A 21,286-nucleotide genomic window follows, 5' to 3' on the forward strand; every position below is an offset into this window, starting at 1 on the left:
AGTGCGCTTTCCCCAAGTTAGCCAGGCTCCGCAAATGGCCTGCTCACACGTAACATGCTAATTTTATTTTTTTTTCTCCCAAATAACCTTTTTACCTTTGGACAATGAAAAATAACAAGTCTGGAAAGGTCACTTGAAAAATCTGTCAGCTGTTTTTAGCAAATTGTGTACAATCAGTTCTCTAAAGTGACTAGTTCAGCAGCTTAGAAGAAGCAGCTAGTTGGTTTTTTTAAAAATTTTTTTATACACCCCCCCCCCTACACCTATATATGCATACACATTTTATATAAATGTATGTATATGAAAATAGATTAAAGTAGTTTCCATGCAAGACTTTATAGAGCTAAAGTTAAAGCAATATTTTCTTCTTTTATCCTCAAAAATTCTAACATTTGTTTCTGATTAGAAGCAACTTTAGCAATCTTGCACCTTGGACTCATGGATGCTCCATATACACTGCTGTCCAGGGCCAAAACTCAATAGTGAAATTTGAATAATTCAGTATATATCAGCTGGTGATAATCTGACAAAGGTACAGAAACAGATGTGTGAGAGGGTGGTGGAAAATGACAAACAGTTTAACAAACTGTTTTCCCTATTATGGAAACAGGAAAACACAAGGAAGTGTATAATATTTCCATTCTATTATTTTTCCAGAGAAGAAAACATACAAAGAGCAAATATCAGTTTTGAGGATAGTGCTGTTCTGGACTGCTGCAACTGGTGAGTCTATCAGTTATGCTGGTTAAAGTGCAGTTCCATAAAAAATACCTTCCTATGCCCACCCAGACTTTTCTAAACGGCAGCACCTTAAAAGAGAGTAGTTTTATTAGGAAAATGGAAACCTAAATGTACTATCCCCTAATGCCATTAAGCTGGCTATACAAGCAGTGTTACAAAACGCTGAATTCAAGTTGCCAAGTAAGGGTGCTTGCAAAAGTATTTAAACAAGCAATATGCCAAGTCACAAACCCTTGCAGACAAAACCTGCTCATGATCAATCACTGTCCTCATTACAAGTTGGAGAATTTATTCCCCCACAGCCAAAGACCGTGCTACAGGTGGGGCTGCGTAGATGAGAAAGATTGTGGTCTTCTCCACAAGGCTCCAGTTCTGAAAGATGACTTTCTCTTAGGTTGAACATACTATACACATGTTCAAGAGCTTTAGGCATATATGAAAGTTCTTACCACAGGTGGGCTGATGAATTCTTGCAGATACATACAGCAGAGCCTGCGGTCCCAGGCATCGGTGATGTGGTCACTGTACATGATCTCACCAACGAAGTAATGCAAGTCTTCCCATGGAACCTACCTGGGGGAATAGAATGCATCACTGAATAAAACAAGTCAGCTTTCTGAAGGACAAACCAAAGCTGCTCAGAATAGATGCTGTTAAGATAAACAAAAGAAATTCAAATACTTCTTTTCAGAAAGCTTCATGGTTATATATTCACATTGCTGGGTTTTGTTTGTTTAGCAAATAAGTACATTGAAACACAGATTTCTTTTATTTCAATCCAGTGAGAGGTATCTATAAATATCTGAGTAAAAATATCAAGTTTGTGACTAAAATTCAGTAACAGTGTAAACTGTATCATCTGAGCCTTATGTCATGTTTTCTACCTTATCCCTTATAAAAAGCTTTTAAGAGAAAAGTACATTTTCAAAACTCCGCGTGATATAAGAGAACATAACTCATTAACAAGCGCATGTATTTTCCCATACAGATCGTTAAAAACATAATCCGCATGAGTGACAGGAAGGTAACCTACTGTGCCTTTCTTAGAGGAGAAATAAAAAACTTGTATCTGATTGCAGTCTTTTATGTCTCCTCTCTAGGGAACACTCAGTAACTGAAATTCTACATTATTTGAATTTGGGATGTATTCAAGAACTTCGGTAAAAATTGAATTAATATTAATCCCATTACTACCACATCATGTAAGCATTATGTTTATTGTAGAACTCTAGTCATAATGTCACTGTTATAGCACCTGATTAACAGTGGTAACACATTTTATTCAAGGAACTACTGTCTTTTGCTTTTATTTGGCTTCACAGCGTTCGAAGCTTCTTTTTGCTACTCTTTGGTTTGCAAAATATGCCAGTTTGTGATGAAGCCTTTCCAGACAGGAACCTTTACGCCCTTGGGGGCAGTATTTGCCTCCCAACAGTTTAAGTAAAAACTTAATTATAGGCTTTAAATATTGCATGATGTGACAGAACAGAACAAGTAAAATAGCTACAGCTATTCCAGTCTGCTTGCTACAAGTTTATTTCAATTTGAATATGTGAAACTCTAATCCATCTTTCTTTTAAACTGGTTTGAAGAGAATGAAAAAAAGAAGAAAAAAAAAAAAGGCCACTGGAATATAATATGCAATGCTGCATGCTGATGATGAGAAGCCTGAACAGAGAATCCCTGTGAAAAATGCCAACAACTTGGATTTAGAATGAAACATTCTTGCAGTTAGAATAAATCTGCTTTTCGATTTGTTGGCAACAGAAACTCATTTAATGTTTTTTTAATTTCATATATATTTATCTCAAGAAATGGCTTTTTCCTTTGTCTTTTAGAAGAGTGTATCAATATTCCAACTCAGTACAAGCTCATCCAGCTGCACACTTCTGGGGACACTGATTACACTGGGATAATCAAAGCTTGTGATATAAAAGGGACATTTTTGCTAGTGTGAGAAAACTGAGGGGTTTGCATTAGAAATATTTTGGGCTCTCAGGTTTGCATAATTGCCATTGTACTCTATAGAAAACTGGTTTGTTGTACTCAAAAAAACCACTGAGCCATTGCTCAAGGGATGGGTATGGTGAGGCTGGAGTCCACATCCCCCTCACAACATTGAACGACAATTCCATTAACATGCATATGGGGATCAGAAGGCGGAGGGGAAGAGCGGGACAATGAGGCAGGATCAGGCATCCTGCACTTCACCTGAGGAGGCCTTAACTATCAGAGGTTAGTGTGGTGGAGTTTGTCTTAGCAACAGGAAAATGGGTTAAGTCAAACTGAGATGCAAGAAGATTAAATATTCACAGGGAAGCACCATAAACGGGTACAAGTGATGATGGAATTAGGGCAATTTCCACTAGCTGATGGGCTAGCTCAAGTGTCCCAGTTTATGCTTTCTGGTCTGTCCCTAATTGTCTTAAACAAAGTCATCCCCAAAGGATATTCAACTGGGAGTTTTTATATATATACACACACACATACAACATCATATACATGTATATATACATACAAAGTCACGTTCTGAAAAACTATTATCTCTTTTCTCTCTCCAATATCTATGTTAAAAAAATGCTTATAAAGCCACAGGGTAATGAATCACTAACCAACATAGCGAGAAGGGCCAATAAGCAATATTACCAAGAGGAGAGAAGAAATAATTCTCGCTCTTACAGACCTTTCTAGTCCTCCCTGCCATCAGAATCCTCCCTCTCATTAATTAGCAAAATTAATTATCCAGCTTTTGAATTGTGGTTTGAAAACAACAGAGCTTAAAGCAGCAAGATTTATTAGCAAAGAAAACTAAGGGTTGGAATAAGCTGATTTTATAGACTTGTTTTCTAAATGGGAAGCATTATTAAATCATCACTATAAAATTAAGCAATTATTTCACTATGACACCAAGTACTACAGAAAGGAAAACCAGTTTCATGTCCTATTAGCTAAATAAAGGTCAGTGTGGGTTAAAAGAAAAAAGGAAAATTAATTTCTAAGAGTAAATACAAGTTGGGAGAAATGGAGAAAACCATACCATCAAGCGGTGAGATTTCCCTCTTTTTTTCCTTTATAAATATCTCTTCAATTTCTTTAAATTACTAAGATGAGAGGACCTATTCAGTACTATCCTATATCATTCAGTAATAAATAATTATTGCCTTTATTTAGGCATTTCATACACAGAACTTACACAAAGGACCTCAGCTGAGTATTTAAACTGTACAAGTGTGAAATATGCTGTAGCTCAGAAATAAAATCACTCATCTACCCTTAACTTTGACTCAAGGGGAACATTACTGAGAAAGTCACAACAAGGTGGCATCCTTAATACATAATAATGACACATGCAGGAAATGCACCATTATTTATACATGTGACGTGCTGTAAATTGCTTCCATCATCAGAACTAATTGTAGTGATTATTAATGCAGTGTTATGAACTGTCAGAATTGCTGTATGTAATTACATTTGTGCAAATGCTTCATTACCTGCCTAATGAATTTGGCATATATGCACATGTAAACCACTGTTTTTGTTAACATAATGAAGGGCATTTTTTTCCCCCTTAGCTACTGATGTGGAACTGGTTTGACCTATATTACAAAGTTCAAGCATCCACTGCCAGAAAAAAAACACACACCCCCCCTTGGATCTGGTGTATTTTCTACTCAGCAACAGCATCATATAACGCCAGCTACTTCAATAACAGCTTCAGAGAAAGACTTGTGTCCTCCTTATTCAGTATAAACAGCCAACTGAGTTGAAATGACCTTGGTGTGTGGTTACCTGATCACTATGTCTTACCTTTGTATGGGTCTCTAAATAGTTGCAGAGGACAGTGATGCAGACGGTGAGATCTCTAGCACTGAACGGGTACCTTCCATTCCAGCCCTGAGGGCCAAACGTCAGTCTCCCAGCAACGCAAGTGTGAAAATAGCACAGAGAAAAAAGGATGCTTTTAAATTCCCCTTCTCTGGTACACAGTTCAAGGGTACCCTGTCAAAGAAAAAAGGCATACATTTATCCAGTTAACAACCGGCAGCGTTATCGATAGCTGTGCCTGCCTCAGCTGCTGAAAGGGAGCACTCACAAGCCTGAAGTTTGAAGGAGAGTGAGAAACAGGTTTCTTAGTGATAAGTGACTATTAGGCAGTATTTTTTGCAGCAATTCCCAGAAGCAAAAGTGTTGATGGTTACCTTTCTATTTCCAAAAGTCCCTTAGGAAAGAGAACTGTTGTGCTGCTGAAACCAATAAAAATAGATACTTTAACTAGAACCCTATAAATATTACTCAGATAACTGCTATAGTTTCTTAGCATAAATCATCCATAGGCTTTATCCCAAGTAGAAAATTTGCCAGTTTAACATTTATTAAAAAATGTACTATTCCTTCAAATTTTACACTGTTTCCCAGAGTCATGTTTGAAATTGAAGTTTAATAATTTTTTTTTTTTGCCTCCTTTGTTTATAGTGTTAGTAAAGAATCTCGGCAAGATGAGATTCTGTGCAGGGCTTCAACTGTGTTTTAAATTACCGAGACAAACTATTTGGCATTTTCCTATAAAACCTGCAGAAATTCATTAGTTCTCTGACAGTTCTCTATATCCTATCTTTTACTTTAAGAAGTAATTGACATAACAAAATGACTTTTAATACCCATAAAAACATAGATGTGTGGAAGGAACTTCAAAGGTATACACTCTTGGCTGTCAAAAGGAAATAGGTCATCCTGAACTGAAGAACAGGTAGCAAAGTCTAAGCAAAGGTGAAGGATTTTATGTCTGACAAAAAACCCTCCTTAAGTCAGAATCCTGAATTTAACCATGAACAATACAAGACAAAAAACCTATTCCACCTGGATTACGCATAGTTTGATTTTCTTATTACAATTCTTTTCTTTTCTTTTTTTTTCTAAATTAAAATACCTTAACCAGAAACATATTAAAGACACGGTCTACACAGGAATTTGTAGCAAGGCGCAAACACTCATGGCTCAAAATAATGGGGGAGAAAAGAGGGTTTTCTAAAGTATCAAACTTAGAAATTAGCTAATGAAAATACCTACTACATCTATATATTTCTTGAACTGAACACAGCCTGAAGTGGGGCAACGATGTGTATGAACTGCCTTTATTAAAAACTTTGTCTAGCTTTTTCAGCTTTCCATTAAAAAGATTAAAAGTTACTAAAAAAGAAAAAAATTGCTGCATTAATAGCTGTCTGTGTAGCTACAAAATCACAGCCATTCTTCCTTTCTCACAAGTATCTTTCTGAATCGCCTCAAACCATCAAAATCAATCAATTTATAGCCAAGGCAGCTTTGACATGGCTCTTTTAGTGCATGGCTCTTTTTTTCTAGGCATTGGCTCGCAGAATTCCCTTTAAAAGAAACTCTTACCCTTTTCACATCCAAGCTCTGCCGTCATGTGTCCTGTGCTCAAATAAATACAATAAATAAATATATATATGATATATATATAATAAATAAATATAAACCTAAGACAAACCATGTCCAATGCATACCAGGAACAAGACTGAAGAAGTGCTAGACAAAGAAAAATGTTTACAGCTATCCTACTACTTGAAAAATATGTTTCATACCACTTCAGAGCCGAATTGTCTTTAAGATTCTAGTATATGAAGACAGTGAAAAGTCATTGATAGACCAGAGAAATCAGTTATAATTTGCTGCCTCCAAAGCACCTACTGGTGAAATATGGGAATATCAAGAAAAAGGTTTACAATGTAGCGGGGCTACACCTGCTTTCACCTCTCCATTAACCCACACTCCACTTTTTTGTTACAGAACTAGCAACTCAACTTCCAACTCAAATTGCAGCTCAGCCCTGCAGCTTCCCTCTGGCTCTTCGCTGCTGTGCCAGAAACTGCTGATTGCACTGGCTTCCACTTCCATGCAGCGCAAGAGGAATTGCAACTGCGTGCACCAGCCAAGGAATATGGCATGTCAGTCACGCTCTGGCTGCTGCATCGCTTTAACATTAGACCTGCTGAGGGGATATCCCTAAATTGTCTCTGGACACATGGAAAAAGGAATAGGGTGGTGGAAAGAGCGGGAGGCTTTCATATCACATTACCTGATAGCAGCCTGGCATTTTCATATAGGCTACATCCATCCACTGCAAAGCAGAAGTGATTTGAGCCTTAATATAATAACAAAACAACCTTTCAATATATCAGATGTCTGAGTTTGAGACACTAATGTAAGAGTGACACAAGAGTTAAACCTGTTACCAAAAAATTTCAAGTCAGTCTTTCTTCTGCCAGTTTACCAAACGCTGTGCCAATTGCTTTTGCTACCGTTTTTCAGATCTTGCATTGTTTACTCCACAAGATACTTGTGCTACCTCTTGCTCTGTCACCTGGACTTCCCTCTGCTACACCTCCAGCAGAAGGTTTGCGCTAAGAGCTTGACCTATCTCTGCTGAGGTCAGTAAAAAATTTCCTCCCTGCTTCAAGGGCATAGGTCTGAAGCCAAGGCAATTTCTTAAGTATTTCCCAGGTTAGTCAGAATAGCAGGGTGTTTAAAATGTCTAATTATACACCCCCTAGCCTCCAACAAAATGCATAGTAAAATAATTCATGTTTTTGCTCCAGGATTTTTTTTTTAAACATAAACATAAACATAAACATAAACATATAGGTATTTGAGCCAAAGCTCAGAAGAATGAAGCTTGAGAAGTACTGAGTACATCCAAATCCCACTAGCTCTAGCTGGCTTAGCATCATTTCAGATTTGGTCCAAAATCTTTATTTAGTCTCCTTTCAGACTTTCCCCAGCCCTTCACTATCAAAAATCTTCACAGCAAAATTGTCACCCCCCTTCTGTCTCAGAAGCCAGGCATAACGGGCTGGAAAATGGAGCAGGCCTGTAACACCAGAAGACTGTCAGATGTTTCCCGTTTATCCCTGTGGCTTCAGACACACAGCACTGCTGATTTAGGGCCTCTGCCATCTCCCATTTTCTCGCCCTGTCCTCAGAGCAACTCAGAACACCAAAACTCCCCTTAAAACCAACTCTGCTCTTTCCTTCACATTTCTATACTCACTAGCAGAAAAGCAGGGTTATTTTCAGACTAGTGTGACTAGCTTACTCGTGCAAAACCTGGTTAAAGAATTCTTCCAGTTTCAGTGTCGATGGAGGGGTCAGTTTGTGCGTGTTTGCACCGTGCCTAGCACACCAAGGCCCCTCACTAATCCCACGGTGATTTTATTTCAGCCGGCAGACAACACTGAGTCTAGCCCATCTCTTCATTTGTTGCAGGCAACCTGGTTAACAGCAAAATGTGTATCTGGTCCCCATGACCTCCTTAATATCAAGGTCCAGAACATGCATTTCTTGCTTGGCTTCAGGGCAAAGGGATCGTTACAAATATCCATTGGCTATTTAGCTTAAGATGATGGGAAGGAAGCACCTTCTTTCATTAACAATTGCGGTGCTCCGGTCCGCTCTGTCATTGCGCCGGGAATCGCAGCTCACCAGGGTATTGCACAGATCTTTTCATCCGCTGCAGAGGGGGTTCCCAGTCCATACAACGCCGGCCAAAGCTGCGGCTGCTATCTCAGAAGAGCAGCACTCCAGGGCTAATTATACAGCTTCCCAAGGGGGAGTCAGACCTGTTTTATTAAAGTCTCCATTATGGCCCACTGAACAGAACAGGAGCTCTTAATTACACGGGGGGAAGTGTATGCCTGCGGGCAGTCCTACCTACCCACCAGAGGCTTTCTGTTTTATCTCTTCTGTTCCTCCTGGGGGGGTGAGGACAGTGTTCAGAAAAACACGACATACGCCCTATTAATATGATGTTTATCCTGTTACAATCAAAAGCAAAAGCAAAAATGAACAAGATCATTAGCTGTTTAAAACTTTCGCTGTAATCTACCACATAGTTTGTTTGTATTCTGGCAATATCCCTCCAACTGAGGAGACAGTCCCCACCGGAGGGGCTGCTTGACACTCACTTGGAGAAGAAGCCAATGGCCATATCTGACAGCCTTCTCGAGTGCTGCCTCTGCAACGAACTCCTGCCCTTGTCCTAAACAGATGTTTTGAAATCTTCCAGAGTCTACAGTGAACCCAAGCTTTTTGCCTGTAAAAGAAACAATTGGGGAAGGGTGAGCGACAGGGGGGAGGAGACAGGAAAATTAGCAGAGCAGAAAGGAAAAAGAATGATAATGCCCCCATTAATTTCACTATCACTTGTGCAATGCATATTACTTCTTCTGAAGCACTTCACTAAACCCTTACAATTTCAACAAGCAAAATTGCGAGCTCTCAACAGTGGCCTTATTGCTGGTATTAGAAAAAGCCTGCAGAAATCTGTTCCCTTGGTTTTAAGATAATGAACCTTTTGACATTTTGATAGATGCTCGGCATTGTTACTGAGCTTTAGAAACTCTTACAGGGGGTACAGAGCAATTCCCTTATGAAAAAGGGAGCAACATGTGGTAGATATCACATCAGTTTTTTAACTGATTGGTTCAGTGGGTAAATGCACAAGCCTCTCACCTTGTGAGGCCTGAGTTTAAATTGAGCACAGTGAGGTCACAGCTGTATTAACCTGGTATTCTCACTATTGTCTGTGGGGAATAGTAATCCTAAGTATAAAGCCACAGAGCCCTATACAATTGAATATAGTTTGTATAATGACCATTATTTAGTCACAGGGGGCACAAGATTACATGAGCATGGAGAAAATTGCCCTCTGGCCCTCATCTAGTCAAAAGGTAGAAAACAATACAAAGGAAACCTGCATTATGCCAAGCAGAGGAATGCTCGGTCTAAAAATTTCTTCATACTGTAGTGCTTATGGCCTTACACTTTTCATCCACCCCATTTACCATGAATATGGTGGGGGTGGGAGAAACTTTAGAACTTGAATCTTCTGCTGAAAATAAACCTTGCCCAACTTTCCCATAGTACTGTATACTCCGTTGTAGTGACAGATGATTCCAGAAGACTTTGTTCTGTGTAGTAAAAATACGCCCATACATGTATGTGTGTATGGGCACATACACAGAAGCGTATAATTGTCTATTGATTTACCTACATTTATAGCCCTGCATGCTCCATTTCACTTTCGAGATCAATTTTTCTTTCTTTAGTGGGAGCACAACTGAGTGATCCTTGCACCAGAAGCAAATAAGAGGCTTACCTAGTGTCTCAATATCTTCAAGTGGGTCTACTCCTGGAGACAGAATGAAAAACACAGGAGTGGCTGGACTGCTTTCTTCATAGGATTTTGCTAAGTCCATTCTTGTTCTTTCCACATATCTTGAGCCAAGCTTTTCCTCCACAAAGTTCCTATACATATGAAAAAACTTGCACTAAACACCAGAAACGTTCCCTGATACAAGCTTCAAGCCTGCACCATTCTCAGACTTGAGTGGCTGACAGTGATGGTCTAACAGTCACTTCATCAAAAAAATTGTCAGGGAAGTAAACGGAAGGCAAGAAGAGAAGGCAGGGGGTGAAGCAAGACAGAAGACAATCATTCCCATTTCTCTGTGGGATAGGGTCCATGTGACAGAAAACAGCAACTTTTGAATTAAAAGGACCTCTTCAATAACTGAATCCAAGAAGTTATTATATGCAGGGAATACTGTCACGTAAAACCAGGGCAGCTGGGCAGAATAAACACCCAGGACACAAAACCTACATTCTCAGAAGGCATGTAAATGGGTAAAAGCTGTGATGGTGGGGTGTGGAGGATCAGGTCTATGAGACCATCACTTGGGATCAAAAGATTAAAACAGTACAACTGGAAAACAGCTGGGAGAAGATCAGTAAGCATCCACAACTGAATCTTTCTTGGTATCACAGAATTTTAAAGAAGGGAGACCTGAAAAATTGTCATCCCATGGGGTTAGCTACCAGCCCTAATGCCATAATGAGAACTAACACTGAGAAATACACTTTTAGCTATTAACAGCATAGCTTACTATATTTCTATTTACTAATGAGCACTCTCCTCAGGGTACCTATATGCAATCTAAAAGAAATCACGAACATAGCTCCCCAAATATGCCATGACTCATGTCTCACCACACTACCTCTTCATAAACTCTTCACCAGCAGAACAGGCTGGGAAGGGCCACAGTCATTGATTTCAAATTCTGGTTGATTACCTAGTTTATAAGTTATTTGCATGCCTCTTAAGATCTGAGTTTTCTCCACGCTGACACATACAAGACACCCTCACACACACTTGCCCCGAAAGACGTACCCTCAGATTTCATACCTAAGCACGTACGTCATTCTGTCCAGACAGAGCGCCCTCAGTATGATTAGTTCCTGAACAGAGCTTTTGTTTGTCTGTTCCTGAGGGAGCTTTTCCTTTTCTGGACATTCTGATTCCACCCACTTCTTCCACCTCTTGCTGGATCCTTCAATATCTTTATCTAACCCCCTGAACACATCTGTCACTGCCATAGCCTGGAAACATGCCAAGGGCATAAATATAGATGATGTACCTTTTGTGTGAAGACTGAAACAGGAAGACAAATACTGATACTTGTGGGGTATGTAAAAAAACATAGCTTAACCAATTACAAGGGACTCAGGACTTACCTTAAAATGCTGAATTACATATATATATATATATATATATGGATAATATTATTTATAAGAGTTTACTTTGGTCAGTATTGCCATACTGTTTCCTTACTGTTAAATATCAAGATATGACAAACTGGAAACCTTGTACAGGACATTTCCTATAGTAAGGAGTGGTATGAAGATGAAAATGATATTTCTAGGGGACTGGACAAATTATGGTAAAACAGAATTTCCTCACAAAGCACAGTACGTGATGTCTAAGGAAAAATACACTCGAAAAGGAATGACAACTCCTCTTTGAAAGCATCACTAGTTCTGCTAAAAATTACGGTGGAATGTATGACTTTATCTGAAATTGCCTACTTGTAGCATGCCTCCAGAAATAACATCAGAAGAGACTTAGAACTGAAAAGCAATTTTCCCAACCTGTCCTAATGGCACTCCATGACTGAGTAGTCAAGAAGTCAACAGGACTCTAGTAAGTGTGTTCAACTCTGAACCGAAGAAGGAAATCCAATTCAAGGAGTTCTATCTCTTTACTTCTTAGAAGAATCTTGACAGCACACAAAATTGAAAAAGGTCATCAGACTTGCTTCAAAGCCACTTCTGCCTTAAAGTATTCACTGCTCAAAGTATTACTGAGTAAGGAGTTCAAAGCAACAAAAATTCCTATGGCTGCATTTTCTAAAATTCTGATATAAGAATTTACACCCTGTTTTAATGATATTTTAAAATATTGATTTGAAATCTATTGCAAATGGAGTGATTCTTAGATATTAATCACTAAAGGGTGTGACAATTTTTTTCAAAACCATTCCTACAAACACACAGTGTGACACAACCCGGAGCAAGCTCTTTAGAGCAAAATCTGCCACCCAGTACAACTGAGCTCCAATTTTTTCTAGGGCTTACAGATAACTAAAATTAAAAGGAAAAATAACAGCCTGAATGTGATATGGATATGTATTTTTTAGTGAATTCTTACTTTACATATCACATCAATTTCAACCCTAATTATCCAACCACAAGCAGCTAAGTCATGCTATTTATCCTCAGCGTAGCTTCATAAAGTCATTGGAGCATTTTAAATGAAAAGAATTACATAAAAGCCTCTTTGGAATTTTTGCAATTATTATTGATATTGAAGCAGCAGTCATGCTGTGTGAGAAACTGCAGAGCCACAAGGTAACAAAATATCTTGTCTGGGCAGAGGCATCACCTTCTAGTGAAGAAAGAGCAAACTCAGTAAATATCAGCATCACCGATCTGAAAATTTTTCCTCACCTCAAAGTCTGTTTGGGCCAAGAAAGTGAGCTTATCTTTTTTGAAAAAGTCCTTGGCTTGTGAAAAGAAAGGTTGAATATGTGACAGCTGCTGTCGAGTTAGAGATATGACACCGAATATCCCCTGATTTTTCAGCCTGCTTAATTGCTTTGTGGAAGACTGCATTGAAAGCCTGAATATAAGTACAATTATTTTCATTTATTTAATTTCAGAATCTAGTTTGTTTGCTTTTCTACACACAAGATAATCGGTTTCTGACTGTAGGCTTCTAAGAAGAGCTGGCCTAAGCAGTCTAAAATGCAAGGCACTTCTGCCAAGAGGCTTTTGAGGAAACTTCCAGCAAACCACGGGTGAGGGCTGCAAATAGCAATACTCTTCTGCTTCCTTACTTCACTCAGCAGGCAGAACCTCTCACTTAAGGCAGCTGGTAATTTTGCAGTGGGTGATCTCCCTTTCTCATAGCATTAGATCATTTGGTAGATTTGCCATGGTGAATTGTTTATACAGAATCCCTCAAAACTCTTCCTACCTGAACCTGTGGGATGGCTTAACGCAAGGAAGATAAACTGTATAAGCACAGCCAGAAAACACCGTCAGAATGGAGATGGCCAACAAAGAGACCTGTGGGAACATACTGTGTTATGGACCAGCAAGAGATCACATCGTGTTCTCCTTTCTCAGACACACAGCCCTGCAAATGTAAACATCTGGTACAAGTAATAACTAATGCATTGAGCATCACTGCTGGAGGCAGAATTCTGTTTCTTGCACTTTGAAACAAAATCAGCAAGATAAATTTTTACCTTCAGTGACAACTGGTAGATGGGGTTGATGTTGCCCAGAGTATTGGTAACGAAGTAAAGAATGGATGCTCTTACAGCTGTTGGGCTGTAATGCTCTCTTGTAACATTACTCTGAGCTTCATTTTCTTTGGCTTCAGCTATCTATAGGATCACAGTTGTCTCATTTAGTTTTTAATGCGCCATGATTATCCCACACAATTACCAAAACATTCCTATCCATACAAAAAAGAATATGGATATACTCTAGAACACTGACTTTATCTCAGACAGTAGCAAATATTTAAGGTAAGCAAGCTTCTTATCTTAGACAAACATTAGGGAATGACTGTTCTCTGCAGCAATGTGCCTGTTCACTTGTGAAAACATGGCAATCGTATAGTATAGGAATACATTTGTTCACATTTCTTGCTGATACTTCTTTTATGAGTACTAACTTAAGCACCTAATTCAAAAGGAAAAAAATTATTATGTGACAACTACATACCATAGATATGAAACTGTGAATATGTGGGTGGACAGCACTTGCTGGACAGACAGGAATTGGACTATTCCTAGCTCATAGAAATATTTCACTAAAAATAATTAATAATACACATTTTACAGGTGACTTTAAGCTGTTAAAAATAATTTAACTGTGATTACCTTGCACTGTATTTCTGCTGCAGTTGACTCCGTTGATTCGGGTTTCTCTACAAATTCACTGTCATCTAAGAAACTGCCCTGGGCAGCTGACAGGCTGAGCAGCATGTCATCCTCCAGCTGCCTGAGCTCAGTCTTGAAACAGTTCTGCTACTTGGCCAGGATTGAGTAGCAGAGGGAATGAAAACGCTGTATTTAAAAAATCACAGCAAGAAATACTGTTTTACAGTGTTTGTGAGCTATATTTTCTATTTAATTACATCAGTTGATTTAATTTAAATTTCTGAAAACGACAGTTTATCTTCTGTCCCTGTACACTAGAACTAAGGTTCTGGGACACTCAAAGCAAGAAGGTCAAGGTCACCATGGACCAGAACTTTATCTCTCTCCTAGCCTCCTTCCTCCTCAGACCACACAAAAGGATTGGGATCTCACCAGAGACGGCAAGTGGTAATCTACATGGCAGCTGAGAAAACCAACAGTAGCACTGGAGAACACCACTTCGGCAGCAAGCAGTGTGGGAAAGGGTGGTCGTGGTCTGCTCTGCTGGACTGACCTTCTGACAGTGAAAGAGCTTGACTAGTCTTATGGGGAGCTCTCCATCAGAATCTGCCCCTCGCACCAAAAAGCCCTAGGTGATACAGGCGTTGTAAGCATACAGCCCCACGTGGAACAATGTGCAGATGCAGAGGAAAATGGCCAGCTGTTTTCAGATCGTGTTCCCAAGTGTATGGCTTTCATTCTTTAAGGGGTAATTAAACTCTCTGACCCAGTTTGCCCTTGCACGAAGCAGCAGTACCTCAAAGAGGTGTAGCAAATCTTTGCAGATTAAGTCAGTAAATTACATGAGATAACTGGAAAGACACACTAGAGAAATAGGAAGTATTCTTATTATTCATTTCACACCCCTAAGTATTTTTTCATTTTTTTAGCTCATAGATCACAGTCTGCTCAAAGTCCTTTCTATAACCAGCTATAAAAGTGTTTCTCTTCATAAGCTACTATACATTGGTATGACTGCAGCAGCCACAGAACTGCATCTTTGCAGGAATAAATTATGATTTATTAACCAAATGCCCCAGGTCCTAACAGTGCCATCACATCCTCTTACGGACTGGCATGAAATTTTATTCACACTTATTGGCTCAAGATCACTGAAGCACAAAGGACTGCAGAGGGCTTTAATCCTGCACTGTAAATTAAATGCAATGCACAGAGCAAACCAAGCAGTAGATAGAAGCGTGGGAATAAGATCACAATAAATTTAATTTCTAGCAGTGCTTTAGGTCAAGTGCAGCCCTCTGGGAGTGTGGATTGGAGCAAATCAGTAGAAGTACTTTGTACACTTTGCAGAATCTGACCCTTAAAATCTTTTTAATATATGGGTTGCTAACAATTACTGTACAGCAGATTCAAACAGGCATATTAATGCTAGCCTTAAAATCTCGGAAGGGGCAACAGACAGATCACAAGATAGTCTTTACCTTACGCTTTTCTAAGTCCAGCCTTTCAGCACTAACAACCTCAGCCAACAGCTGGTCTTCCAGCCTGTCCCTGTTGACAGTTAAATTAATGAGGGTGGTCTGAGCCTGCAGTTCTGGCTTGTAGTGGGGGTTAGCCAGTTTAGTGTGAAGGATGAGATGGAAATTCTTGAATTCACATTCCTTGTCTTCAATCTTGATATATCTGGGAAGGAATAAAATGCACAAGAATGGGGACCTCACTGAATTAAAAGCCCATAAATATCCTAGATTGCAAAAGATAGGTGCTGCATGATCTTGCCAGCACAGGAAATGGATACAAACCAAACTTTAGGTGCCTGCAGCTTAAGAAACAAAATGAGGATGATTGAACACACCAAAATTATATGAAGAATACACAGAGCATTTCTTAATTGACATGGTTTCATTTGCATATACAGCAGACACCAGTAAATTATTCACTGCTGTACTGAAGAGTCTGTGGCTTAGGGGTAAATGTCTATCTTCATTACTTACCGCAAACTTAGGAAAGTTTTCAAACAACCCTTAATGAGATAACTGTTAGTTCTTACAATCATTTCCTTAAATATAGTTCACTTTTCCATCTTTTGAAATAGCTTAGCAATAAATCCTGAAAAACTAAGCAGATACATGTATTTATAACAAACTGAGAGTGACCAGAGAAGAGAGAAGGGCTAGTGACTGAAATAACAAAAATAATTTCTTAAGGCAGCCTACTAAATGTTTTGTTCCAAATCAATTATTTGCTGGGTAAAAGAATCAGTTATACTAGGTTCCCCTTTTATTCACTGACTAAGATGCCTTACTGAAGAGATGCCACTTCCTGACCCCTTGTCTTCAACGAGAGGTGCCAGCCTGTCCTATACTGCAACACCACTACTGCTGAAGTAATGTTTTGGAGCCCAGCAGTGAGGCAACATAAAGTTCACCTTCCTACTTCTATGGCACAGCACCAAAAAAAATGGAAAGACTGCTTATAGACAACAGTGTGTGCTGTGCATCTGGTTTGGTGTGAGCAGGTGCCACAACTTTGTGTCACCTACTTGCACAGTGAGCAGTATGCTGATCATCAGCCATCACCTGCTACATATGAGCACAAGTACAATATTTTCTCTACAGCAATGGCTTTGAATGTTCTCTGCCAAGAAAGGAGATACAAACATTAGTAACAAAATTCTGTTTAAAAAAATCAGTAGAACATTCATACAATGGGACATAGGTAGACACAACCCCTTTTCACAAAATTCCAATTACCATTTGTTAAGTCAAATCATTCTTCAAAGTGATTGCAACAGTATAGATACTAAACACTTAAAACACAATTCACAAAAGTCACATCAGAACATGAATAAAACAAGTCTTTTCTGTACAAATTTTAGCATCGCTTTCTGTCTAGGATATCGTAGTGCACTGCCAGAGTCACAGACACATATTTCAGCTCTTAACATCCTTGCCTGCTTCTGACATGCCCTTAGCTGGAAAACATAGGCTAAATGAAATGGTGTGTTGAAAGCACTTCTGCATTTCACCAAGGATCAGGCAGAAAAGACAGTAATTTATGATATTCTGCAAGTGAATTCCTAAAAATAACCTAATATGTCTAGTGCTAGGAAACCCATGACTTTATAAAACTCAGCATCAGATGTGTATGTTGTATACTACTGCCATTCAAGCTACTGGAGATGAGTTTTTCCTGGCTTATGCTTGTATAATAGTGAAATAATTTAGCCGTACAGTCGTGTCCTTCAGATAATACAACCTTTCTTAGGTAGACATGAATTCACCTTCCAGTTCTGCAACATGGATTTCAATTCTGATATTGTGGTCTCTCCACAACCTTCAAAACTGGCTACAGCTGGAGGGAACAAAACAGTAGAGCTTAACAGAGAGAGAGAGTAATTTTGCTCTGCTTTCAATACACAAACACAGAGGTAAAAGATAGAAGCAGAGATTTGACAAAAGACAACTTTTTCAGTTTGTTTTGTCAGTGGAAAAAACTTTGCTAAGGGAGTCACACTGTATTTCAGGTCTACGTGGCAATATAATAAGGTTTAGAGTTCTGGATTCAAGTATTTAGTTTATGGGTTCTCAATTCACAAGAGCAATAAATTACCAATTTCTGTGGTTATCATCTATGAAAGACAAAAACTACATAGTGACTCAGTGGGTTTTATTACTGCAGCTATTCTAGGTTTTCTGTTAATTACAGATCTGGGAAAAATAAATGTTTTGTTATTGCTCTCACACGGTTCAAGGAGTATAAGCAACAACAATAAACACAGAGGTGGGGAAACCCAGTAGAATTGCTTCAGTTTTTTTCAATGAAATGCATCTGTTTAGAGGTTAATTCTGGATTCTGAAGAAATGTAGCACACATAGGCACTATTTATGGAAGTCCATGATAGAAGGCATAGCAAAAAATGATCGCCAAAAAAATTACTAAAGACAAGTTGTACTTTTGGTAATTTTTTCTTCATAATCTCCTGTTCCACCAGGAGAGGCAGATAGAACGGACTGAATTAATGCACCGTTCTACCCAGGAATAGACAGAACATCTTTCATGTGAGCTCCATCTCCCTGTTATTTAAGAACATACAAAGTAAACTAAAATGAGATTGTTCTCCACTAGTTCTTTCCTGTTGAAATTCTCACAGATCTTGAAATAAAGTTGATTAAGGGATTCAAAAGAGGTTCACAAAGCACTTTTAAAATCCTGTATAAACTTTGAGGAATAACTGAGTTTTAGCAAAAGCAGATATAAAAATAAATACATCCTAGAAGCTAACATGAGTGCTAAATTGTCAGCTATTAAAAGTCTAGGAATAGTGCAACATCTGGTCTGATCTGTCAAAATCTGAGTTATTGGCACAAATAACTGCTTCTCCCTTGTGTACATGCTGCCGAAGGAAACAATACCTAGGACTTTCAAAGACTTTGACACCAAGTTGGGTGGAAGTGTCGATCTGCTGGAGGGTAGGAAGGCCCTACAGAGGGACCTGGACAGGCTGGATCATTGGGCCAGGGCCAACTGTATGAGGTTCAACAAGGCTCAGTGCCGGGTCCTGCACTTGGGTCACAACAACCCCATGCAACGCTACAGGCTGGGGGAGGAGTGGCTGGAGAGCTGCCTGGCGGAAAAGGACCTGGGGGTGTTGGCTGACAGCCGCCTGAACATGAGCCAGCAGTGTGCCCAGGTGGCCAAGAGGGCCAATGGCATCCTGGCTTTCATCAGGAATAGTGTGGCCAGCAGGACCAGGGAGGTGATAGTGCCCCTGTACTCGGCATTGGTGAGGCCGCACCTCGAGTACTGTGTTCAGTTTTGGGCCCTTCACTACAAGAAGGACATTGAGGTGCTAGAGCGTGTCCAGAGGAGGGCAATGAAGCTGGTGAAGGGTCTGGAGCACAAGTCTTATGAGGAGCAGCTGAGGGAGCTGGGGTTGTTTAGTCTGGAGAAGAGGAGGCTGAGGGGAGACCTTATTGCTCTCTACAACTACCTGAAAGGAGGTTGTAGCGAGGTGGGGGTCGGTCTCTTCTCCCTAGTAACAAGCGATAGGATGAGAGGGAATGGCCTCAAGCTGTGCCAGGGGAAGTTTAGGTTTGATATTAGGAAAAACTTCTTCACCGAGAGGGTGGTCAAGCATTGGACCAGACTGCCCAGGGAAGTGGTTGAGTCCCCATCCCTGGAGGTATTTAAAAGATGGGTAGACGTGGTGTTTGAGGACATGTTTTAGTGGTGGACTTGGCAGTGCTAGGTTAACGGTTGGACTCGATGATCTTAAGGGTCTTTTCCAACCTTAATGTTTCTATGATTCTATGATCTGAAAGATGAAAAAATATTGAGTATAAGAACATGACTTCATATCATGAAATGGCTCAAGAGTTTATGCAAAAAATTTTCTTAGCAGATACTTTCATGCAACTCAAAATTAAAGAGAGTACCTTTCAGGGCAGATGTTCTCCAAAACATGCCATGACTCTAAATGGCAGAAAGTAGGAGAGTTTCCTGTAGCTAAATGTTTTGGATCAGCTCAGCAAGAATGAAAAGAAGTGATAAATTCTTGGACAGGAAAGGAAAGGGAAACAATATTTTTCAGTGTAAAGAAAGAAGGATAAACTCATTTTTTCCAAAGGAGCCTTCTTTCAGTTCCTGCTGCTTAAAATTAAAAGCTTCTGGAACCGACTTGCAAACTCCAACAAGTAATGTAGAGAAAGAAGTTGAATAAATCAGGTGAAAACAAGTGCAGAATGGAGCTGTTACTAGGCAATCTCAGTAGGCAAACTGTGCAAGTTGGTCAAACTAGTTCAGTGGGAAAAGCACTGCCTTAAAGTTGCACAGCTGGCAAGACGTTCAAGGCAAGGAAAGCTTCTCCCTGTGGAGAAACCGAGTGAATTGTCTTGCTGTTTCATGAATAATAGTCATGCCTCATAAAAATGGAAACTTGTTCATACAAGCTACATTTGCACATAAATCAAATTTCAAGACATCTTAAAGAATCTTGTAATAACCTAATCTTGCAACTGAAGAGACATGACTACCACTTTGTGAACGTGCAAAGGATTTGAGCAGGTGTAACAACTCATGTGAATGCAAATAGGGGCCTTATGAACAATGAATTTATTCCTCTGTCTTCTCTCCTATAAGTCAAAATGACATTGATCTATTATAGTTAATGCTCATATCCGGTGATCTCCAAAACAGCGGTGCTGGGGAGACAGAATAGGAAACACACAGATAAAACTCAAATATTAAAGCCTGTCCATACCAAACCTATTCAACATCATCACTCCTCTTACAGCAGTTGCGGACCGAAACCCAACACTGTATAGAATTGGTGCCTTGATTTATTTGCTCCAGAAAATCTAAGTATGTGCATTTTGAATCCTTTTTGCATACATTGCCAATAAGTTGCACCCAAATTTTACTTACTGTTTTTTCTTGTGCCTTTCATGCTTACATAAAGCTATGTACTACAACTGATATTTTTTTTTAAATTATTTTACTCTTTTGTCTTTTCTCCGTCTTTTTAAAGCAATCCTGAAATATTTTAATAAAATCTTAGCATTTTAAATCCTTTTTGAATATAAGGTCACAGTCTAAAGTGTATTAAGACCCACTGAGCAGGTTTGCAGCTCCAAAATTAAAATTAAAAAAATATCTAAACTTGAACACCTACAACTTGTTAGGCTTCTAAATATATACTGAGGCACTTAAGGAAGAAGTCTAATTTTCAGAGATAACAAGTACCTGTAGTTCACCCTACAATCACACACATTTTGAGGAAAATATAAATTTATACGTATATTTGAAATTCTCTGAAGCTCAGAATTTGTTTTGCAGGCTTCATTCAGAAACAATACCAGAAGCTGGTGTTACAGAATATCCAAGAGTACAACACAAGAACAATCTTGGTAAACAAGGAAGGGGAGATATACTTTTATGAAGCTGCTTCACAGATCAGCAGGTTCTCTAATACGCTGGCTAGTAAATTTGCTTTGGAAGGAGTACAAGTTGATAAATCTCCTTTGCAATACTTTCTGTCGATTGATATGATAAGATATATTTTACTTAAAATTAGGATTGTCTGAAGCTCAGTGGATTTAATTATTTGTAATTATCCAGCTTTTGTCAGTATGTGGCCATTTTATGACAGTGGTATCTACTGTGTGGGTCAGGTTCAACTGTATATCTTTTCAAACACAGAATTAATGTACTATTGATGAAACCATTACTAGAACCAA

At 39.1% G+C, this 21,286-nt stretch overlaps 1 protein-coding gene across 1 annotated transcript in view; it reads right to left on the reverse strand.

Moving 5' to 3' along the window:
- DNAH11 (dynein axonemal heavy chain 11) overlaps window positions 1–21,286 on the reverse strand; it is a gene marked incomplete at both ends in the record, with an annotated part of 151,645 nt that overhangs the window by 9,411 nt on the left and 120,948 nt on the right. Inside the window, 12 exon segments of the mRNA XM_082329513.1 lie at window positions 1,191–1,310; window positions 4,549–4,740; window positions 8,724–8,851; window positions 9,917–10,065; window positions 11,003–11,196; window positions 11,750–11,794; window positions 11,798–11,872; window positions 12,604–12,642; window positions 12,644–12,775; window positions 13,407–13,547; window positions 14,049–14,195; window positions 15,530–15,731. Of these exon segments, the coding sequence (XP_082185639.1) occupies window positions 1,191–1,310; window positions 4,549–4,740; window positions 8,724–8,851; window positions 9,917–10,065; window positions 11,003–11,196; window positions 11,750–11,794; window positions 11,798–11,872; window positions 12,604–12,642; window positions 12,644–12,775; window positions 13,407–13,547; window positions 14,049–14,195; window positions 15,530–15,731 (1,564 nt within the window).

This window comes from Platalea leucorodia (assembly GCF_965183815.1).
Source record: "Platalea leucorodia genome assembly, chromosome: 1".
NCBI lineage: Eukaryota > Metazoa > Chordata > Aves > Pelecaniformes > Threskiornithidae > Platalea > Platalea leucorodia.